Source organism: Trachypithecus francoisi, unplaced genomic scaffold (genome assembly GCF_009764315.1).
Source record: "Trachypithecus francoisi isolate TF-2019V2 unplaced genomic scaffold, Tfra_2.0 Lachesis_group4, whole genome shotgun sequence".
Lineage (NCBI taxonomy): Eukaryota > Metazoa > Chordata > Mammalia > Primates > Cercopithecidae > Trachypithecus > Trachypithecus francoisi.
Window position 1 is genome coordinate 139,273,559 of NW_022681469.1, and position 16,651 is coordinate 139,290,209.

General features: G+C 46.3%; 1 protein-coding gene across 5 annotated transcripts in view; it reads left to right on the top strand.

The window, feature by feature from the left end:
* The first annotated feature begins 457 nt into the window (after nucleotides 1-457).
* CCM2 (CCM2 scaffold protein) overlaps nucleotides 458-16,651 on the top strand; it is a 73,457-nt gene continuing 57,263 nt past the window's right edge. For 3 of the 5 annotated variants that reach the window (XM_033194089.1, XM_033194098.1, XM_033194094.1), the window contains exon 1: nucleotides 458-630. In XM_033194089.1, coding sequence (XP_033049980.1) covers nucleotides 601-630 — 30 coding nt within the window. In that variant the 5' untranslated portion in view covers nucleotides 458-600. The remainder of the gene's footprint in view (nucleotides 631-16,651) is intronic. The other 2 variants (XM_033194093.1, XM_033194096.1) reach the window with 1 other exon arrangement.

Genomic DNA, 16,651 nt, shown 5'->3' on the forward strand with positions numbered 1-16,651 from the left:
GGTTGGGAAGTCGGCCGCCGTAAAGATGGCGGCAAATTGAAAAAGTTGGAGCTGCTCCCGCGCGCGCTCCCGCGCGCGCTGAGTGGGCGGGGCGAACTGGGGGCTGGACAGGTGCGTTCTCGCGACCGTGCAGAGGCGAGGTTGGGGTAGGAGCGTTTACAGATGTCCTGAAGGACGCGGGGCAGGCTGGGGGGGGGGGGGGGCAAGGCAGGCGCGTTCTCGGCCGTCCTGAAGGGGCAGGATCTTCAGCCTGTGGGCGGTGCTCTCGCCTTCAGCTGGGCCAACCGGCCCTGTTCTCCCTGAAGGGGCGGGGTCTGATCGCCGCGGGTCCCATTCCCTTGGGCCTGAAAGTGCGGATGAGCGCCAACCGTGGGCGGGGCCTGCGCTGGGGAGGGTGGGGCCTGGGCGGGGCGGGGGGGGCCGGCTCTCTCGGGCCCGGAAGTGCGGGTGCGGGGCGCGGCCGGGGCGGAGACTTCGGGCCCGGCTGGCGGGCGGTGCCGGGAGCGCGGGGGCTGCGGGCCCGGGACGAGCATGTAGCGGCCGCTGGCGGCGGGGCTCCCGGGGCGGGCCGGGCGGGCCGCGGGAGCCGCACGCGGCGATATGGAAGAGGAGAGCAAGAAGGGCAAGAAGGTGAGCGTGCGCGGGGGCGTCCTGCTGCTGCGGTCGGCGGGCGGCTGGGTTGGGGGGCCAGGATGGGGTGGGCGGGTGTTCCTTGGGGCCCGGGCGGGGGTAGTGGGCCCGCTGGCGGGGCGGGGCGGGGCAGGGCGAGACCCCGGACAATGGTCAGGTGGGCTTTCGCGGCCGGGCGGGCAGGAAGTGCCGCGCCTTTCCTCCCGCCCGGGCAGCAGCTCGCCCCGACCTCGGCCCCAGACGGCCTTCCCTGCGCGTCGGGACCTGGGGCTGCAGAGGAAGTGGGCCCGGCGAGGGGCCAGAAAGCTGTCCAGGGCTGGAACTGGAGCCAGTGGGCTGTGTGGTTAACGTGGAGACGTTTGCTGCTCACTGGACTTCGTTTTTGGATATCCAGTAAAATCAAGGGTAGCCTTCATCTTATGGCCAGCTCACTCGTCCACTATCAGTCAGATTTAAAACCATTGATTTTAGTGACGCTACATTTGGCAGTGGGATTTAGGGCATAGTTCAATGTTTAGGACACAGTTTAGGACATAGTTCAGAACGTAGTTCATAGTCAAACCCCAGTTTATTTAGTTTTACAAAATGTGTCTTTAATTACAGTGAAGGAGTATAGTAGTCGATAAAGAAACATTTTAAGACTGGAAAAACGATGTGGATTGAGCTACCATTAAAGTGGAATATTGATTTTAATAAAATGTATCTTTTTCAAATAAATACTTTATAATCTTCACGTCTTGGCTATCATTTTCTTTTTGATGTGTGTGTGCGCACTTTTATCCACAAGTTTAAAGCAGACCTCGATAAGTCCTATGATTTTACTACCCTGTACTCTGCAGGGCAGTGTCCTTTAATTGACAGCTGCTCACCGCCTTGTTTGACAGAGTGCCCCATTTAAAAGTCCTATATGAAATAGAATGTAGCCAGGTAGCCTTCAGGGAGTCCTGTGGTGCTGGTTCTCTACTTTCTCAACTCATTGTTTCATGTTAGCACCATGCATGTCTAATTTAGGTGCGATATAATTTGCGGTTACCTACAAAGATGTTTTAAGGCTGGAAAATAGCTCAAGATAGTGATTCAGCCTGCAGGGGTTAGACTAGAGATGGGTGCTGCGCACAGAAGAGGGAGGAGCCAAACAGTGTAAAAGGAGTCAGCTGGAAAGGAGAGGTGCTCACCTGGTGACTGCTTAGCAGGGACCATCATGCCCGAGTGTGGATGATGGTGAGCTTTGCGGAAAGTAAGCCATCCTCTCTGGAATGCCGGGATCCAAGAGCGCGCTGAGGACTGATGACCTCATTGTGCAACACTTAAAGGAGTACCTGGCTCATCTACCTGTGTGTGATAGGCACGGATGGAATTGAGTGATTTTTTTTTTCTAGAGCTGTCTTTCAGCTTTGATAGAAACATGAAACATCCAGCAATAGGGAGAAAGAGAAGCAGTAAGACCGTTGAGTTTTTGGGATATAAATGAAAAAACAGTAAAATTATTAAGAATTTTCCAGTTGGGTAATGAAAAAATTTAGGCATAAACAAGGTTGATTATTAATTGCATTGTCTCACTAGAGGAGATAATCAATTGTTATGTAGTTGCTTAAGCCAAGGGTTTTGTATTTTTTCTGTATTCTACCACTTGTCTTAGCTTGTTTCCTGTAGACAAGCCAGACAAGGAGCTTTGGGGCATGAATTCTTCTCCAGGTTGTGACTTATCACACTTTACCTCGTGTACTCTGCCAGTTGCAAGCTGGCAGAACCTTCCTGTTCAGCTCCCACATTCAATGTGAGATCACCTCCAGTTTAATAACTTCAGTAGTTAAATCGTTCTCGTTAAAGTAAATTGCATTGCTCTAAACTTATACACAAATTCAGGCATAAGTAGCAGAAGTACTGACAATAGTTTTAGGAAAGTACAGTTTGGACATTTAAGTTCTTCTAAGTTAGCTCCTTCAAAAAATCAGGATTAGGCTGGGTACGGTAGCTGTGCCTGTAATCCAGCACTTTGGGAGGCTGAGGCAGGATCACTTTAGCTCAGGAGTTCCAGACCAGCCTGGGCAACACGGCAAAACCCCGTCTATACAAAAAATACAGAAATTAGCCAGGTGCAGCAGTGCTCGCCTATAGTCTCAGCTACTTGGAAGGCTGAGGCAGGAGGATCACCTGAGCCCAGGTGGGCCCTTTTTTTTTTTTTTTTTTTCCTTTTTAGTCTCAGACACTTGTCTTGGTGTCTTGCCAAGCAGTGATTCAGGCTTGTTCTACCTCGGCCCATTTTCCTCAGGACACAGGAATCAGTGAGTTGGCAGAGAACCGATGGACTGAAGTGAGTCTCATGGGAACTTGGCCCCAGTGTGGCACTGCCCTTTCTCAAGCCACCTCAGCACATGTGGTTATGATGACTGTACACCTGGGTTTCCTCAAGTGGGCCATGGTTCATTTAACAAATGTCTGTTGAGCCCCTCTTGTGCCCCATGAAACTCACTGGGTGATGGGGACGCAGGAGGAGCTTGTGGCCCTGAGGAGCTGATGGGGAGATGGATCACTCATGGGACCATCTGAAGGAATGAGTGCATTGACAGAAAAGTGCTCTGGCCACTAAAGGTGTGGGGCCTGGGGAGTCGAAGTGATGACTTGGGGCTGCTCTTCTGTCTTGATGTCTACAGAGTAGTACTTTTTAGCCTACAAGTTCTGTTTTGGGGTTTGGAGAATAAGGCTCCTACCTACAGTATGGACTCATGTTCTGTGCATTGTGGCACGACTCTGTAATTTCTTTCTTTTTTGAGATGGAGTTTTGCCCTTGTCGCCCAGGCTGGGGTGCATTGGCGCCATCTCGGCTCACTGCAACCTCCGCCTCCCAGGTTCAAGTGATTCTCTTGCCTCAGCCTCCTGTGTAGCTGGGATTACAGGCATGTGCCACCATGTCCAGCTAATTTTTGTAATTTTAGTAGAGACGGGGTTTCTCCATCTTGGTCAGGCTGGTCTCAAACTCCCGACCTCAGGTAATCCACCTCGGCCTCCCAAAGTGCTGGGTGGCATGAGCCACTGCACCCGACAGTAATTCCTTTTTATTAGAAACTTGGATACACTTAAGTTGGGTTATGTGGATTTTTATACTCAGATCACAGCCCAAAAAAGCCATCTTGTCAGGGCTGGGTGTAGGTAATCCTAACACTTTGGGAGGCCGAGGCAGGCGGATCATTTGACACCAGGAGTTTGAGACCAGCCTGGCCAACATGGTGAAACCCTGTCTCTACTAAAAATACGAAAATTAGCTAGGCGTGGTGGCATGTGCCTATAATCCTGCTACTCAGGAGGCTGAGGCAGGAGAATTGCTTGAGCCTGGGAGGTGGAGGTTGCAGTGAGCTGAGATCATGCCACTGCACTCCAGTCTGGACAACAGAGTGAGGCTCCGTCTCCAAAAACAAACAAACAAACAAAAAACCATCTTGTGGCCTTAACTTTGTTGTGGGTCTCAGCTTCTCTGCTGCCTCTGATCTTTGGTTGCCCCCCCCAGGAGGTGGCTGTGATTTCAAACTGAACACAGTTAAATATTTTTACATTGATCTAATTTATTTGCATTGTTTAAGGTAGAAAAAGGTTATAGGCTGAGTGCAGTGGCTATGCCTGTAATCCCAGCACTTTGGGAGGCTGAGGTGGGAGGATTGCTTAAGCCCAGGAGTTTGAGATCAGCCTGGACTACTTAGTGAGACCCTATCTCTACAAAAAATAAGAAAACCAGCTGAGCGTGGTGTTGCATGCCTGTAGTTCCAGCTACTTGAGATGCTGAGAAGGGAAGATCGCTTGAGCTGTGGAGGTCAAGGCTGCAGTGAGCTGTGATTGTGCCACCACCTGAGTGACAGCAAGACCCTGTCTCAAGAAAAAAAAAAGAAAAAATTATAAAGTTCCCTAGAAATGTAGGACTAGATATTAAATAATAAGGGATTATTAATTTTGTTTGGTGTGATAATTATATTAAGTTCTGATCTGATAGGCATGTATACTGAGATATTTGTAGGTGAAATAGTATGATTTCCGGGATTTGCTTCACTCAAAATAGAAGAAACAAAGGGGATAGGTGAATGCTTTGGTAGTGGTTATACATTATTCTGTCTACTTTTATTTATTTTTTTTTGAGAATTTCCATAATAAAAAGGGGAGAGGAAAAGATCCTCTAGGTTACAGGCCCTGAGCTATCAGCTGCTGTAGTCACTGCTGGACCAGTCTGTGAGGAACTGAAAGTTTGGATTGGACCAGTACCTTTTAAAATTTGGTCACTGTAGGCACTAGAAAGCCATACCTTCTCCATGCTGACCCGGTGCAGACACAAATGTGTTTGTCTGTATAACTGAAGTGAAAGTTTAAAGGAACCACACTTAAATGCTCTGATTTTTTAATTCTGTTTTTTTTCTTTCCATTAAAGCTGGTGGTTGGCTGGATGCAGTGGCTCACACCAGAAATCCCAGCACTTTGGGAGGTTGAGGTGGGTGGGTCAGCTGAGGTCAGGAGTCTGAGACCAGCCATGGTGAAACCCCATCTCTACTAAAAATACAAAAATTAGCTGAGCATGGTGGCGAGACCTGTAATCCTAGTGAGGCCGAGGCAGGAGAATCGCTTGAACTTGGGAGGTGGAGGTTGCAGTGAGCTCAGATCGCGCCATTGCACTCCAGCCTGAGTGACAAGAGTAAGACTCTGTCTTTAAAAAAAAAAAAAAAAAAGCTTGTGGCCGTGACCCACTAAACTTATTCTATAACTGTCACAAGCCATACTTGGGTTCAGAAGGTGAATTGGGGCTGCTATATTTTGTTTTATCTTTCCTTTTGGGTAGCTATCACAGTGATTCTTGGATGGCAACTTGGTAACTCAGGGTCAGGAGGCTGGAGAACCAGGCAGGAGGTGCTCAGCAGAGAACCTAAGGCAGTTAGTAGATGAGGCCAGAATGATCGGCAACATAAGGCTGGTTACTCTTCTGTCTTGAAGAGTTACCATTTACGTAGTATATATTTATTAATTTTTAATATATAGTCAGATTCTGTCATAGTTTAGATTGAGAAAGTACATCAGAACCTTCCAGGGCTGCTCTGAGCATTCTTTCAGAGGAAGATAGTATAAAGCAAAACATTTCTCTTAGCAATATTATTGCAGTGAAGGGCTTCCTTGCAGATGAGAAGGGCGTCTGCAGTCTGCCCCGCTGGGACGCTTAGTCTTAATCTTCCAGTTTCTTCATTTACGTCAGCAGTGCCCACTCCTTGTCATTTTGCAGTGTAAGTAAATGGTCATGATTAAGTCCTATAAATCTAACTATTGAGCATTTATATCATCCTCTATTTACTTGTTGGTTTATGTGGTGGCAATACAAGTTTTTAATGAGATAACTTGATCCTGTCTTGCGTATTATGTGCTTAGTGCACTGAGAAGAGGGTTAGGGACATTGCACTTTGGAAAGCAGGTCACTTACACCTAAAATTAGAGAGTAAGGGCAGACCTAGGATGTCAGAAGAGACATGAGGCAGGCAGCAGCCACTTCCAGACAGATTGGGACTGGCTCTGTGTCCTGCAGTTCAGAAGCATAGATGAGGTGGAGAGGCCCCCCCAGTCCTGGGAGGTCCTTGGGCTGGGGAGTTGGGTGTTGGTTCTGTATGCACTTGAAGCCACTGGAGGTGTTCCACATCATGCATTCACTTGTTCATTAAACTACTGTTTATTAGCACCAACGGTGTCAGGCACAGATGCTGGAGACTGAAATGTGTACGGTGAGCCTGTGGCCGCAGAGCGGGAAGTGGAGCCTGGGGATAGATGGTGGAAGCAGGCTTTGGTAAGAGTGATCAGGAAAACCTTTATGAAAACTTTAAAAGCAAATGTAAAGAAAAAAATCATGTAATAAAGTGCCCTGGGCCCCTGTGTGGGCAGTCAGTTTCATGTGCACCTTCTCCTCATCCCTGCCTCCTTCCCGTGTGGGCTGAATAGTGTCCCCTCAGAGTCATGTGCTGAAGCCCCTACCTCCAGGACCTCAGGATGTGACTGTATTTGAAGATAGAGTCTTTTTTTTTTTTTTTTTTTTGAGATGGAGTCTTGCTCTGTTGCCCAGGCTGGAGTGCAGTGTCGTGATCTTGGCTCACTGCAAGTGCCGCCTCCCGGGTTCACGCCGTTCTCCTGCCTCAGCCTTCCAAGTAGCTGGGACTACAGGCTCTCACCACCACACCCGGCTCATTTTTTTGTATTTTTAGTAGAGATGGGGTTTCACCATATTAGCCAGGATGGTCTCGATCTCCTGACCCCTTGATCAGCCTGCCTTGGGCTCCCAAAGTGCTGGGATTACAGGCTTAAGCCACCACACCTGGCCTGAAGATGGAGTCTTTAAGGAGGTGATTGAGGTAAAATGAGGTAATTGGGCCCTAATCCAATCTGATGTATGTCATTATAAGAAAATGTTAGGGCCGGGCGCGGTGGCTCAAGCCTGTAATCCCAGCACTTTGGGAGGCCGAGACGGGCGGATCACGAGGTCAGGAGATCGAGACCATCCTGGCTAATATGGTGAAACCCCGTCTCTACTAAAAAATACAAAAAACTAGCCGGGCGAGGTGGCGGGCGCCTGTAGTCCCAGCTACTGGGGAGGCTGAGGCAGGAGAATGGCGCAAACCCGGGAGGCGGAGCTTGCAGTGAGCTGAGATCCGGCCACTGCACTCCAGCCTGGGCGACAGAGCCAGACTCCGTCTCAAAAAAAAAAAAAAAAAAAATGTTAGGACACAGAGATAGAGGAATGGTCATTTGAGGACTCATGGAGAAGGCAGCCATCTGCAAGCCAAGGAGAGACCTCAGGAGAAACCACCCTGCATTTACCTTGATCTTGGACTTTCAGCATCTAGACTGTAAGAGAGTAAGTTTCTATTATTGAAGCCACTCAAGTTTGTAATACTTAGTCCTGGCAGCCCAAGAAGGCTAATGCATCAGGTGATTTTGAAGCAAACCCTAGAGTTCAGTTTGCAGATAGAAGTGCAATAGTAACTCATCAAGACAGAAGAGTAACAAGCCTTATATTGCTGGTCATTCTGGCCTCATCTGCTGGCTGCCTTAGGGTCTCGGGTGAGTTCTGAGGACCAAGTCTACACTGTCAACATGGCCACAGAAGAGCTGCTCAGAGTGACAGGACAACCCTCACCGTGCTGTATGTAAACCATAAATCACAGCACACTCTTTGTGGTTGGGAGAACATGTATGGTGTTTTGGGAGCTGGCACAGTCAGGGATGTCATTCATTTCACCTGGGACAGGCTTTGTGCTCTGGGATCTGTGGCAGGAGCAGTGAGCCCAGCCATGTCCTCTGCACGCATCGCTGTGTCCTTGTGAACAGTGGATCTTTGTTAGCGCACTTTGCACTCCTTGGCTTTCTTATCTCTCAATCAAGAACAGCAACTGCTCTTCAAATGATTCTACAGGTATGAGGGAGTTTACATTTGGATTTGTCAGTGGAACCACTAGAGTTTTTTGTTTGTTTTGTAGAAATAGGAAATTTTTTCCTTAGCCTTGTGTTGTGCCAAAAATGTGACTTTTTTTTCTCCCAAGTGTGCGCAAACAGTAACAATTTTTTGCTTGGACTATGTTAAGAATTAGGGCATTTGATCATAGGCATTAGATGTATGTGCAATGAAAGTGATCCCCTTTAATAAGCATAACAGGAACATGGAATTTAGACTTTTGTTTGTAGCTTAGCGTGGTGTGTCTTGTAACCCAAGGAGGTTTTTCACTTTTCTGAAAGTGAGAAGACTAGTCAGCCTAAACCCATGTGTTACCGTTACTCTTTTTTTTTTTTTTTTTTTAGATGGAGTCTCACTCTGTTGCCCAGGCTGGAGTGCAGTGGCACGATCTCAGCTCACTGCAATCTCCGCCTCCCGGGTCCACACCATTCTCCTGCCTCAGCCTCCTGAGTAGCTGGGACTACAGGTGCCTGCCACCAGGCCCGGCTAAAGTTTTGTATTTTTAGTAGAGACGGGGTTTCACCGTGTCAGCCAGGATGGTCTCGATCTCCTGACCTTTTGATCCGCCCGCCTCGGCCTCCCAAAGTGTTGGGATTACAGGTGTGAGCCACCGCGTCCAGCCCGTTGTGTTCTTGTTCTTAGTGAGGAATGGGAGATACCATTTCACATGTTGTTTTTGTACCTTGGAGAAAAAAAAGAGAGAAGACTTTATTTAAATCTTTATGTCCATTCTGTAGTTTAAAATTCCATGTAGGTTTTTTTTCAGAAAATCAAATTTGCTTCCTGTGTGTTGTCACCATGAGCTCTCTGGTCAGGCGTGGAAACTGAATGTTTCCCTTGTTGGTTTTTGTGGTGGGGTACATGTTTTTTTTTTTTTTCGAGACAGACTCTTGCTCTGCTGCCCCGGCTGGAGTGCAGTGGCGCGATCTCGGCTCACTGCAGCCTCTGCCTCCCGGGTTCAAGCAATTCTCCTGCCTCAGCCTCCCAAGTAGCTGGGACTACAGGCGTGTGCTGTCACGCCCAGCTAATTTTTTTATTTTTGGTAGAGATGGGGTTTCACCATGTTGTCAAGGATGGTCTTGATCTCTTGACCTCATGATCCACCCGCCTCACCCTCCCAAAGTGTGTGCCACCGTGTGCCACTGTGCCTGGCCAAGGGTACATGTTCTTAATGAGATGCCTTGGTCAGATCTAAGTGTCAGTTATGGTGCATGTTGATTTTCTGTCGGATGTCTGAAGATGCTCTAGGTGTGATCATGTCTAACCGATTTATTGCTGCCATTAGGTATATCACCTTTACATAGCTTTTACTTTTCATGTTCTTGGGTATAGACAATAACCATAGCCCACCTGCCTGTGCACTTCTAATGTTAAGCTGAGTTCAGGTTCTTTTCTAAGGCTCCTCCTCTCACTAGTATTGTCTGTCTTCCTTGAAAGAGGAATGTGCAGCCTCCGTGTCTGCTTTTTCCAGCCCATTCTTCCCCCTCAGCGTTTTATTATGAAAAGTTTTGGGCCGGGCGTGGTGCTCACGCCTCTGATCCCAGCACTTTAGGAGGCCAAGGCGGGCGGATCACCTGAGGTCAAAAGTTCAAGACCAACCTGGCCAACATGGCGAAACCCCATCGCTACAAAAATACAAAACTTAACAGGGCATGGTGTTGTATGCCTGTAGTCCCGGCTACCCCAGAGGCTGAGGCGGGAGAATCGCTTGAACCTGGGAGGCGGAGGTTGCTGTGAGCCGAGATTGAGCCGTTGCACTCCAGCCTGGGCGACAGAGGGAGCCTCTGTCTCAAAAAAAAAAAAAAAAATTTTTTTTGAGTACACCAAAGTTGAAAGAATTTTGCAGTGAATACTTTCACACCCACCACCTAGATTCTGCCTCTAACGTTGGCTATACTTGTTTTTTTTTTTTTTTTTTTTTTGAGATGGAGTCTCACTCTGTCGCCTAGGCTGGAGTGCAATGGTGTGATCTTGGCTCACTGCAACCTCCGCCTCCTTTGTTCAAGCGATTCTCCTGCCTCAGCCTCCCCAGCGGCTGGGATTACAGACATGTGCCACCACACCTGGCTAATTTTTTGTATTTAGTAGAGACAGGGTTTCACCATGTCAGTGGAGCTGGTCTGGAACTCCCGACCTCAGATGATCCGCCCACCTCGTCCTCCCAAAGTGCTGGGATTACACACGTGAGCTACCCCACCCGGCCTGGCTATATTGCTTTATCCCATATCTAGCATCTTTTTATCACTGTACCTACCTATCAACTCATTTTATTTTTCTGATGCATTCCTCAATAAATTGCAGACATTGTTTCACTTTGATCTAAATACATTAGCATGCATGTCATTAACTAGGGTTCATATTTGCTTACAGTTTTCTTTTGATGTAAAATTATGTACAATGAAATACACACTTTTTTTTTTTTTTTTTTTTTTTTTAAAAACAGGGCCTGACAGGCTGGAGTGTGGTGGTGCAATCACGGCACACTGCAGCCTTGACTTCCCAGACTCAAGTGATCCTCCCGCCCCAGCCTCCTGTGTAGCTAGGACTAAATGGGTTTGTTGCCATGCCCAGCTAATTTTTCTATTTTTTGTAGAGACGAGATCTCACTGTGTTGCCCAGGCTGATCTTGAATTCCTGGGCTTAAGCAATCCTTCTGTCTCGACCTGCCAAAGTGTTGGTATTACAGGCGTGAGCCACCGTGCCTGGCCAAATATACGCATCTCCAGTGAATATTAGCTAAATTTTGACAAATGCATACTCCTACATAACTGAAACCCCTACTAGGAAATAAAACATTACCTACCATCACTGAGAAAATTGCTTTCTGCTCCTTAGAAAGTCCTTACCACAAGGTACTACTGTTCTGATTTTTTTTCCACCATACGTTAGTTTCGTTCGTTCTAAAACTTCATACGGATGGATTCATACAGTATACATTCTGTTGTGCAAGGATCACTGTACTCAGCATAATGTTTTTGAGATTTATCCATATATTGATGCATGTTTCAGTTGCTGAGTAATATTTTGTTGTATGTTTATGCTGTGATTTGTTTATTCATTTGTTGGAGATTTAGTTTCTTTCTAGTTTGTGTTTGTGTGTGTGTGTGTGTGTGTGTGTGTGTGTGTATATAATTTTTTTTTTTTTGAGATGGACTTTTGCTCTTGTCGCCCAGACTGGAATGCAATGGTGTGATCTTGGCTCACTGCAACCTCTGCTTCCTGGGTTCAAGCGATTCTTCTGCTTCAGCCTCCCGAGTAGCTAGGATTATAGGCACTCACCACCATGCCTGGCTAATTTTTGTATTTTTAGTAGAGATGGGGTTTCACCACGTTGGCCAGGCTGGTCTCGAACCCCTGACTCAGGTGATACACCTGCTGCGGCCTCCCAGTCTACTTTGTATTTTGAAAAAGCTGCTGTAAATATTTGTGAATGAGTCATTATGTGAACATGTTTTCATTTTTTTTGGGTAAATACCTAATAATGGAATTGCTGAATTTTGTGGGAACTATATGTTTAACTTTATAAGACACTGCCAAACTTTCTGCTAAATTTTTGTCTACTATTTCTTTGTTTTTTTTCTCTTTCCAGAGACAGGGTCTCATTCTGTAACCCAGGCTGGAGTGTAGTGGTGCAATCAGAGCTCAGTATAACCTCAAACTCCTGGTTCAAGCAGTTCTTATGCCTGAGACTCCCAAGTAGTTAGGACTATAGGTGTGTGCCACTATGCCCAGCTAAATGTTTTCTTTTTTTTCCTTTTTTGAGACAGAGTCTCACTCTTATTGCCCAGGTTGGAGTGCAATGGTGCTATCTCAGCTCACTGCAACCTCTGCCTCCCAAGTTCTAGTGATTCTCATGCCTCAGCCTCCCCGGTAGCTGGGATTACAGGCGCCCGCCACCACATCCGGCTAATTTTTGTATTTTTAGTAGAGACGGGGTTTCACCATGTTGGCCGGGCTGCTCTCGAACTCCTGACCTCAGGTGATCCAGCCGCCTTGGCCTCCCAAAGTGCTGGGATTATAAGTGTGATCTACTGCACCCAGCCCAGCTAATTTTAAAAAATTTTTATTTTTATTTTTTATTTTATAATGGTTTATTTATTTATTTACTGAGATGGAATCTCACTCTGTTGCCCAGGCTGGGGTGCAGTGGTGTGATCTTGGCTCACTGCAACCTCTGCCTCCCGGTTTCAATCAATTCTCCTACCTCAGCCTCCCAAGTAGCTGAGGTTACTGGTGCCCACCACTATGCCTGGCTAATTTTTGTATTTTTAGTAGAGATGAGGTTTTAACATGTTGGCCAGGCTGATCTCTAAATTCTTGATCTCAGGTGATCTGCCTGCCTCGGCCTCTCAAAGTGCTGGGATTATAGGTGTGAACCATTGCGCCCTGCCCTGGCTAACTTTTAAAAAAGTTTTTATAGAGTATCAATAGTTTAGTATGTTGTCCAGGGTGGTCTTGAACACCTGGCCTAAAGCCACCTTGGCCTCCCAAAGTGCTAGGATTACAGGCATGATCCACTGCATCCAGCTAATTCTGTCAGTTATTGAGAGAGAGGGTGTTAAGTTCTCTAGTTAATTTTGGATTTGTTTTTCCCTTTAATTAGTTTTGGCTTCATGTATTTTGAAGCTCTGTTGTTAAATACATACACAGTTAGGATCATAATGTCTTTTTTTTTTTTTTTTTTTTGAGACGAGGTCTCTCTCTTGCCCAGGCTGCAGTGTAGTGGTGTGATCTTGGCTCACTTCTACCTCCACCTCCCGGGTTCAAGTGATTCTCCTGTCTCAGCCTTCTGAGTAGCTGGAATTACAGGCATGCACCACCATACCCAGCTAATTTTTGTATTTTTAGTAGAGTTGGGGTTTTAGCCAAGGTTGAACTTCTGACCTCAGGTGATCCATCGCCTCGGTCTCCCAAAGTTCTGAGATTACAGGCGTGAGCCGCCGCTCCCAGCCCATAATGTCTTGTTGAAATAAATCTTTTTCATTATGAAATGACCATCTTTATTTCTAGTAAGACTTCTTGTCCCAATCCTTGTCTGATATTAATATAGCCACACTGTGTTCTTTTTTTGCTTTAGGGACTTTAGCAACTGTCAAAGAGTCTCGCTCTGTCACTGAGGCTGGAGAGCAGTAGTATGATCATAACTCACTGCAGCCTTGAACTCCTGAGCTCAAGTGATCTTCCGCCTCCGCCTCCCAGGTAGCTGGGAGTACAGGTGTGCGCCACCATGCGTGGCTAATTTTGTTTTTTTTTTAGAGATGGTGTCTCACTATGTTGCCCAGGTGGTCTCAAACTCCTGGCCTCAGTGATCCTCCTCAGCCTCCCGAGAAGCTGGGGTTACAGGCTTGAGCCAGCCATGCCTGGCTACCCCACTTTCTTAGGCTGCATGTTTGCATGGTGTGTCTTTCAACATGTCTGGAGTTTTAAACTACATGCTTTATAAAGAGCATTTTGTTATAGCTTGCTTTTTTATCTAGTCTGATAGTTTCTGCCTTTTAATTTTGAAGTTTACATAATTGATGTCATTGTGTTTAAGTCTATCATTTTGCTATTTGTTTTCTCTTTCCCTTTGTGCTTTCTTCCTTTGTTTCTCCACTTTGATTGAGTATTTTTTTTTTGAGATGGAGTCTCGCTCTGTGGCCCAGGCTGGAGTGCAGTGGGTGGATCTCAGCTCACTACAAGCTCCGCCTCCCGGGTTTACGCCATTCTCCTGCCTCAGCCCGCCACCTCGCCCGGCTAGTTTTTTGTATTTTTTAGTAGAGACAGGGTTTCACCGTGTTAGCCAGGATGGTCTCGATCTCCTGACCTCGTGATCCGCCCGTCTCGGCCTCCCAAAGTGCTGGGATTACAGGCTTGAGCCACCGCGCCCGGCCTTGATTGAGTATTTTTAACTCTGCTCTATTGCTACTGGCTTTTTTGCTATAACTCCTCTAGATATTGCTATATGTATCCATGTCTTGTCACAGATTACCATCCATTAATGTTATATCATTTCTTTCTTGTACAGTGTAAGAACCTATCAGCAGTATTGTTCCATTTGTACTCCCTCCTGTTATTTGTACCTTTTTGGCATATATTTTCTTTCTATCCATGTTATAAATCTTACATTAGATTTTTTTTTGCTTTAAACTATTGAATTTTCACCTTTTTATATTGAAATGATTTAAATATATGTGTAGTAGATATAAAGCACACAGAGTATATACAGAGTACACAGAGCATTCATACACCCTCCACCCAGATCCTTCAAGTGTTAACATTTCTGAACCATTAAGAATAAACTGTAGACACAATGCCCCATGACCCTTTAACACTTCAACTGTACCTTGCTTGGTACAAGGACACTGTAACCACACCATTCTGACATCATTAAAATCAGGAAATTGGCATTCATTTGATTTCGCTAGGTAATTCATGACCCCACCCAGACTTGCTGATTGTTATGATACTTTCTTTATATAGCTCTAGGATCCATAGATTTTATAGATTCGGAATCATGTGTTGCATTTGGTTTGCATGTCTCTTTAGGCTCTTTGAACTAAAATGGTTCCTAGTCTTATCTTTGATGATTGATATTTTTGAAGATCACAGATCAGTTACTTAGTAGGATGTCTCTCAGTTAGGTCTGTTTTTTTCTCATGACTTCATGTGTTTTTGGTAGGACTACCACAGAGATGATGTATTCTTCCGTTGCATCATAGCAGGGAAAATAATGTCAATTTGTCCCATGTTGGTGATGTTAACTGTGGTTACTTGGTTAAGATAGTGTTGCCAAGTTTCTTCATTTTAAAGTTCTTATTTATTCTTATTTTACTTACAAGACTATAGTCCTCTAATATCCTTATTTATTTGGAGCTCAGATTGTCCCAAATTTAGCCAGTGGGAAGCACTTTAAGCTGGCTCTGGTGTCTTTTATTTGTATTGTTATTATTGTTACTTTTCTTGAGATGGTGTCTTACTCTGTTGCCCAGGCTAGAGTGCAGTGGCGCAATCTTGGCTCACTGCAACCTCTGCCTCCCAGGTTCAAGCGATTCTTCTGCCTCAGCCTCCCAAGCAGCTGGGATTACAGGCACCTGCCACCACACACAGCTAATTTTTGTATTTTTAGTAGAGATGGGGTTTCATCATGTTGGCCAGGCTGGTCTCGAACTCCGGACCTCATGATCTGCCCACCTCAGCCTCCCAAAGTGCCGGGATTACAGGCATGAGCCACCGCGCCCTGCCTATTTTAATTTTTAATTACATTAAAAAAGCAAACACATAACAACATTTACTGTCTTAACCTTTTTATTTTGGCCATGTTACCCACACTAGTCTTGAACTCTGGGCTCAAGCTATCCTTCCACCTTGGCCTCCCAAAGTGCTGTAATTACAGGGCTGAGCTACAACTCCTGGCCAGTCTTAACCATTTTTTTTTTGAGATGGAGTCTTGCTCTATCACCCAGGCTGGAGTGCAATGGCGCCATCTTGGCTCACTACAACCTCCGCCTCCTGGGTTTAAGCCATTCTCCTGCCTCAGCCTCCCCAGTAGCTGCAATTACAGGCATGCGCCACCATGCCTGGCTAATTTTGAATTTTTAGTAGAGACAGGGTTTCGCTATGTTGGTCAGGCTGGTCGTGAACTTCTGACCTCAGATGATCTGCTCATCTCAGCCTCCGAAAGTGCTGGAATTACAGGTGTGAGCCACCGCGCCTGGCCTCCCAAAGTGTTGGGATTACAGGTGTGAGCCACTGCATCTGGAATAATTTACCTTTGGCCTTGTCAACTTAAAATTCAAGAGATGTACATATTTGGAAAGGATACTTTATTTCTTACAAAGAGTTACAATCTGTAGGCTGGCCATCCCACAGGCTGGGAAGCATAGCCTTTGGCAGAGCCTGAAAGGTAGGCACTTCAGAGGAGGAGGGATTGGAACAGGAATTTGTGCTGAACCAGTTGACCAAGTATGTCTATTCAACAGGTTATGGGAGGAGTTATGAATGTTCATGGAGGGGGTTCTGATGCATGTGTAGTGAACAGACATGCAATTTATTTTATTTTATTTTATTTTATTTGAGAAGGAGTTTCACTCTTGTCACACCAGGCTGGAGTGCAATGGCGCGATCTTGGCTCACTGCAACCTCCGCCTCCCAGGTTCAAGCGATTCTCCTATCTCAGTCTCCTGAGTAGCTGGGATTATTGGCCCATGCCACCAGGTCTGGCTAATTTTTGTATTTTTAGTAGAGACGGGGTTTCATCATATTGGTCAGGCTGGTCTCGAACTCGACCTCAGGTGATCCACCCGCCTCAGCCTCCCAAAGTGCTGAGATTGCAGGCATGAGCCACTGTGCCTGGCCCAAACATGCATCTTTATTTTTTTTTCTTTTTTTTTTTTTGAGATGGAGTCTTGCTCTGTTGCCCAGGCTGGAGTGCAGTGGTGCGATCTTGACTCACTGCAAGCTCCCCCTGCCAGGTTCAAATGATTCTCCTGCCTCAACTTCCCGAGTAGCTGGGATTACAGGCGCCCACCACCACGCCTGGCTAATTTTTGTATTTTTGGTAGAGATGGGGTTTCACCA